At 54.6% G+C, this 6,834-nt stretch overlaps 1 protein-coding gene across 3 annotated transcripts in view; it reads right to left on the bottom strand.

Moving 5' to 3' along the window:
- Positions 1-901: 901 nt before the first annotated feature.
- The window catches only part of WIPI2 (WD repeat domain, phosphoinositide interacting 2), a 27,682-nt gene continuing 21,749 nt past the window's right edge, over positions 902-6,834 (bottom strand). The window contains exons 8-12 of one of the 3 annotated variants that reach the window (XM_011363826.2): positions 5,123-5,230; positions 4,076-4,240; positions 3,322-3,429; positions 2,409-2,566; positions 902-1,560 (exon numbers count right to left, since the gene is read on the bottom strand). In XM_011363826.2, the coding sequence (XP_011362128.1) occupies positions 1,448-1,560; positions 2,409-2,566; positions 3,322-3,429; positions 4,076-4,240; positions 5,123-5,230 (652 nt within the window). In that variant the 3' untranslated portion in view covers positions 902-1,447. The remainder of the gene's footprint in view (positions 1,561-2,408; positions 2,567-3,321; positions 3,430-4,075; positions 4,241-5,122; positions 5,231-6,834) is intronic. The other 2 variants (XM_011363827.2, XM_011363828.2) reach the window with 2 other exon arrangements.

Here is a 6,834-nt window from a genome sequence, read left to right as displayed (position 1 = left end):
TGTCCAGGCCCCTGCCGCGGTCAGCGCTCACGCGAGGTGCCTCTGCCTTGGGCTTTCGCCCTAAAACCACCACTGCACACGCAGCCTGAGGTGCATGCACTGACCCCGAAGCCGGGGACTGCAAAGTCAGGTTAGCTCAACCAAGCCCCTCTGCCTCTTACGACACCTCAACGGCTACGACCCAGACATGAACGTGACCTGAGACAGACACCTACCTCTGACCTGCTGTCCAGAGCCCTAAAAAGGGCGGACCAGTGAAGCGTCTCTGCCTTGTCACCTCTACCCTTAACTGTCACAGTCCAAAAAATCCACAACGGTCCTTCATGCCGCTAACTACACTCACGTTCCCTCGAAACGTGACCTGCGTGTGTCTTGGTCTGGAATGCAGAGTTTGAGGTATCTGAGGTTTAAATTCTGTAAAAACGAAAAGGAAAGCCAGGCACCGCCTCTCAGCACTTTGCCGAACAGTTTCACAAGATTAAAACAGAAAAGGCACAGACGACCCTTGAAGGCGGTGTTCACGGCCGAGTTCCCTCCCGTGTCTCCACCCGTCTCTACCACGCCTGACACAGGCACGAAGAGCCGCAGAGGCAGTGGGGCCTCGAGGGAAGAAGACAACTCAGGACTCATCACGTTTTAACTCTGTGCTATATGGGCATAGAAATAGCTACGAACTGCAACACCCCCCCCAAAAAAATAAAAAAGATTAAAGACAGACCAGAAAATTTAATTATATCAACGAGGCCACCTTCCTTCGCTCCGGCATTGCCAGGCATTCTTTCAAGTTCACTCACTGTCAGGAGGAAAGAGTTTTAGCATCAGAAAGAACCTCTCTCTTCCAATCCCACATGGAAATTAAGATCAGAAACACAAGTCCACCACGGAAGAAAGCCCAGAATAGTCCAATTTGGAAAGAATTTAATTAACAAAATTAAGCGAAAAACATGGCCGAGGCGGGGCTCTGGGGGAGAGGACCCCTCCCCGTGGCCGCCGCCCACCCCGGCCCTGGGGTCCCTGGCCCTGCCCCAGCAGAACCGGCCCCCCAAGCAGCCCCGCTCTGCACGGCGTGCACTCTCGTACGTACAGCTTGTCCAACCACACGACCACGACTGGGCAGCGAGTGGCCGCTAGCTGTCCTACGCTGGCTTGGCACATTAACGCATGCAAAGCAAGGAGGTTTCAAGGGCTTCACCAAATAGTTAATTTTGGCAAAAAGAGAAAATAAACAGAAAGCTAAAATTCATAAGCAGGATTAAAAGCCACTGAAGTGAAAACCACGTACTCCTCAACAGTAGAAGACAAACTACAGCTACAATCTTTTTTTTTTTTTTCTTTTTCGGTCTCTGCCATCCTCTCCCCGAACTGGTTAAAGTTCATAGCAGCATAACACAAAGTCCTCTGTCAAGCCAGTGTTCTCCGCGCTGGGGTCAGAGTCCACAGGTCAAGTTCAGTCCGTCCGAAGAATCATGGGAGGATGCTCGTTGTCCTCCCCCAGCCGCAGGGCGCTGGCTTCGTCTTCCAGACAAGTGCCACCCGCTGCACCCAGCTCGTCTGTGTAGGCTGCAAAGAGACAGTGCGTCACCTCAGGCTGGGGGGCGGAGCAGCAGAGCCCCGCAGCCAGGCCAGAGGCTGGACTGGGCACACGAGGGCGTTTATAAACAGCAGCCCACACGGAGACTCAATTTTCAACTCTCTTCTAATGAACTTTCTGCAGCCTTAGGCAGCTCAAGATTAAGTACTTTATTTTCCAAAATTTGTAAACGTGGAAAAGATGCCTGCACAGTACGTGGGGCTTCCTGTCGGGCAGGCCATACATCTCCCTCACTCGACAGAAAGACTGGCAGCACTTCGCGAACTGGTTATGTGGGATGCTCAAACGTTAAGGACACCAGACGCTTGGGGCATCATCGAACTGAAAGGCCACCTCATTTCAAAGGGTAACGGTGACTCCCCCATCTGCACGCTCACCAGCCAGCTTCTGCGGCAGGAGGCCCCTGGACGCAGGCCGGTCCTGCTGCAACCCTCCCTCCTCACAGGGCCCTGGCGCCAAGGGGTGTCCCATGCATATTCACTGAATGACCACACAGGCCACAGGGTAGAGACTCAAGATAAACACTTGACGGTGGTAGGTTTAGGGTCATATTTTAGCTGAGAAGCAGCAAGCCAGAGCAAAATTTACGTGCACCCAAAGCAGCCTTAGCCACGATGACTACTTTTCATCAAAGAGGAAGAAAATGAATTTGGCCCTGAGAGGCCTTGAATAGCCAGTACACAACGGCCTGCCCCTGTCTGCGCTGTCACTGCCTGCGCTGTCACTGCCCGCCAGCAGGAGGCGGCGGGCCGGCAATTCTGATAAGGGCGGAAAGCACCGAGCATGAGCCGTGGCAGGAGATGCTGGCAGAATTTACCTTCCAGGTTTGTGTCACAGCCCTTACCAAGTCTGGTCGGAGATGCAGGCATGTGAGTACCTTTGGCTACAGCCGTGCTGTAGGTCTGAGTGACTAAGGGGCAGTCGTGAGAGGCGGAGTCTAAGATTTCATTGGTCGTCTCCACACTGCCATCCAACCTGGAAAAGACGACAAACGAGACCAGTGAGGCTGGTCCGGTGCGACGACGCTGGCTCGTGGGCCTGGAGGGCCAGACCAGCAGCAACAAAGGCAAGAAAGGCCACCTGTCAGGACACTCGCATGTGTTCGTAACCCGACAGTGACTTTAAAATAATTCCTGTGAATGGGTTCACTTGGACTTTTACATGGACAGTCTAATGGAAAGAAGTTATACCTTGTGAGAAAGTCTTACTTCACTTTTAAGTCTGATGACCATGAACAGCATTCGCTATATGAAATATCACCCCGACTTCCACCCCAATTGTAACACTATCACAGTATCGTTGCTATAACTTCTGAATAATAATAAAAAGCAAAAGCAGAACATTGAACTGCACTACTTTCCAATTAAATATTAATTCCTCCTTTTCAAAGAGAAAATCTCTCTCAGTGAGAGGCCTCAAAACACGTGTGCTGCACTGTGGCGACGCCGTGTGCATCGGCCCTTTCTCATGAGACGATCCCCAGGGGAGGGCCTGGGTCCCCCTCTGCTTCTGCCATCTCTGAACGGGGACACCGGCAGGGGCGTGGGGAGCAGGACTCTGTGCCCACAGTAAGTTGTCTGGGACGGCATGGCTCCCCAATGGCACGGCCACACTGGATGCGTCCCTTTGTGTCCCTGGCTTTCAAGGGAATGGACATACACGCAGGTGCCCGATGGCAGATGGCCACACGGAGAGCACCTGGGGCGGCGGTGGCAGCGAGGTCCACTTACTTGTGCTGTTTCATCAGGGTGCACTCGCCTCCTTCCTGGGGGTCCAGGTTGTACATGTACAAGTAGCCATCAGAGGCCCCAACCAGCAGCCGGGGAATCTTCTGAATTCTAGGGAGAATGAGCAGCAGCCACGTTCCAGGACCACAGCACTCACAGTCCTCGTTAAACCTGCAGCCTCACCTCCGGCACGGCCAGGGGATGTCCCTCCACCCCCCGACAGGCACAAACTACGTTTCATGTGCTTGACACGCTGCATACGGTTGGATAAAGACCATGCCCACTGCACTACCCGAGGCCGTGACATCAAGGCCAAGGTGTGCTTCATGTGAACAAACACAGATGCCCATAGGAGACTAGGTGGGGACACAATCAGTTTCAGGGTTCTCCGCCTACTTAGGGTAGATACTTTCAGACAAATTCCTTCTGTGCGTCTGCAGCTGCCCAGAGAGCCCGGGACCATGCGACACCGCTGGCTCTGCAGGCCCGAGGGGTAAGGCTGGACAATGTCCAGGGTTTTGACCTAATGACACTTTTTCACGAACATTCTACACACTCTCAAGAAAACCAAAGGAGAGAGATGTTTGGCGTGAGAACACCGCAGAGGAAACAGCCACGTCGGACAACGCGTTCTCATGCCAAACAGGAGCACTCTGCAGACTGTCCTTGGGCCCGGAGAAGTGTCAGGGAACCACGCTGGCCACCGTCTCTGGGTGTCCTTGGGCAAAAGGGAGGGAGGCTGCCCACCCCTACTCACGTGGCTAGAGAGCAGATGTTTTTGTGGCCACAGAAAGGCAGGCGGACTGTGGCAAAGGCTCTGCCCTGGTTGAACATTTCTGTCACTTGGGAGGGCAAGTAGCTGGTGGAAGCCATGAGAACCTTCCCGAAGTAGCCGGTCCAGGTGGTGGGCTCCTCCTGAGGTCTAGGAGGGAAGTCACCAGACACGAAACTCGCTGAGACAAACCGTCCCACCTGCGCAGAGGCCGGGACCCGCTCTGAAACCCGACAGCTGGAGGGCCGCAGACAACCATGACCTCTCGAGACCCTGGGACGTTAGAGAATGCGCCCCGGAAGGTCGGAGGAGAGGGCCACTCAGGCGTCTGAGCCTGGAAGGGCCATGTTACTCCCGAGGTCACGGCCAATGATCTGTGGCAAAAGTGAGGATGTACAGGGCCAAATCCACGATCCAACCCCGATCTTTTTAACAGGAAGTCTCTAAAAACCGTAAAAGCACAAATTTCAAAGTCATTTTCCTATAGCCCGTTTACGCTGCTGTTCATCTTGTACATATTTGTATGTTACTACTGTAAATGCTCCTTTGAGTAAGACAGTATACACTAAACACTATCGATCCTAGTGGGATGTCTTTTTAAAATTCAAGAAGAGAAAAGATAGGAACCGCCCCTTCACCGCACATACCCCTTTCAGTAACACGACTGAGACTGCATTAAAAACGAGAAGCCCTCACGGGCGGGCGGGAGACGAGTGTTCCCTCCAATGGGCACTCCGCTCACACGCGCCTGTGTGTGTACGGCACGCGCTGAGGCGGACGTCTGCGCCCACCCAAAGGCAGCCACCTTCACCCTCACGCTACGCCTCACGCCGAGCACACTTCCCACAGCAGACGGTCACCCTGCGGGACAAACCCCTTCTGCTGTGGAGTCTAGATCTGGTGACACGGATCCTAGAGCCAGCGCCAGGGTCTCTGTTAGCAGAAACGTGAGACGGCAGGACAGGGCCCGTGCTCACACTTGGACGCAGTCAGCGCTCCGCAGCTTTTTAAACATGTATCTTCGCAACTCACTTTTCTTTCACGGTCTCGAGTTTGAAGATGTGCACAGTCTCAGTGTTGCTGGAGGCGGAGAGGAACATGCCGTCCATGCTGAAAGCCAGGGAACAGATGCTCACACACCTGGGGGACAAGGTGAAGGGGTTGGAGTTATGCCGCCGCCCAGAAACGCTGAGGGTGACCAGCAACCTTCCCGAGGGACTTTTACCTAAAGCCACAGAGAAGAAAGGCCCCATAACGGGCACACTTTCTTACTGGCATTTTTCTCACTCCTCTCTAGTCATTATCTCAAAAACGTTTCTGAGAGAAAAATGTTTGAAAAGTAACAAGTAAGAGAAATTCTTTAATATATCTTTAAACAGCCAAAACAGCCAATTTTTTTTTAAATTAAAGCAATCCTTAACATGCAACACAGTAAACTGGCAACCTTGATAACGTTTAATAGAGTAGAACTTTCAACACGCTGTCTTTACGAAATGTCTCAAAAATCTCTGTAAAAATCCTAAAGCCACCAAAGAAAAGCTCCTTTCCTCATGACCCGAGAAACACGCGCAAGCCCGTCACAGGTCTGCGGAGAGCTCACAGGTCCCCGGCCTGCACCGAGCTCCCGGACACCGTGGGGACAGCTCTCTACAGGAAGGTGTGTGTGCAGGTGTCATGTTAGCTGCCAGCAAAGGAGAGCCCACGAGCCACGTGGAAAGCTCTGTGGAAGCACGGGAGGGGAGGACTACTCCTGCCGGACGGTGGGGGACGGGCCTCTGGAGGGGACACCCGGCGCAGACCACGGGTTCAGGAGCCGGCCAGCTCACCAACACGACAGTCCACGCCCAGGACACAGCACACACAGACCCGCGTGGAGACAGAGCTTAGCCGCTCTCTGAACGGCCACAGGGCACGGGACACAAAGACGGGGGTACGTAAGGGAGTCAATCCCATCGGCAACGGTGGTCCGAGGGTTCCAGGGCGCGCTACTGATGTCCACGTCCTCAAAGAGCCTGAGCTGGAGATGGAGACAGGCCCGCGGGGGCCGAGAACTGGGGCCGAGGGCGATCTGAACAGGGCGGGAGGAGGGTGGTGGCGATTCTACCAAGGGAAGACACGTGAGCAGATGGGCTCATCCTGGCCGGTCGTGCCCAGGGTCCAGGGGACAGGAGAATCATGGGAAGCCTCAGGAAAGCAGCCCGGGTGACACATATGCCAGCACGCGGGCAGGTGACACAGTTTAGGAGGGGCGAGGCGAGGTTCCGGGCAGAGACGAGACACAGGAGGAAACACAGCAGCAGCAGTGAGAGAGGAACCGTCTAGACAGGTGTGGAGGGAAAGCAGGGGGAAGGGAAAGAAACACGAGGACATGGCAGCGGGAGGGGTGGGGGTGGGGGGCCTGGGAACCAGAGCCTTAGAGATCGAGTGCTGCTGAGCAAGGTCACACAGCCTTAAGAGGCCCTGGAATTTGGCGCAAGGGCCCTGCAGCAGAGGGTCCAGGAGTAACCAGCAGAGCTGCCCGCCCCCGCCCCAGCAGGATGGGCAGAGAGAGCTAGGAACAGCCCGGCTAGGCCTGCAGACAGCCGGATGGGGAGGGACCGCCACACGGCGACTCACCGTTTTTTTAAAGAAAGAGCCAAAGCCACTTGTTGGGGTGAAAGGGGACATGGGGCATTGGCTACAGGTTGTCCGAGTAGAGGACAGGGACAGGAGTCTGCTAACCAGGTCGCAAGTCCTCAGCCTGC

This window comes from Pteropus vampyrus, unplaced genomic scaffold, assembly GCF_000151845.1.
Source record: "Pteropus vampyrus isolate Shadow unplaced genomic scaffold, Pvam_2.0 Scaffold90, whole genome shotgun sequence".
Classification (NCBI taxonomy): domain Eukaryota; kingdom Metazoa; phylum Chordata; class Mammalia; order Chiroptera; family Pteropodidae; genus Pteropus; species Pteropus vampyrus.
Note: the sequence above shows the minus strand (reverse complement) of the source record. Positions and strands in the feature narration are given on the sequence as shown.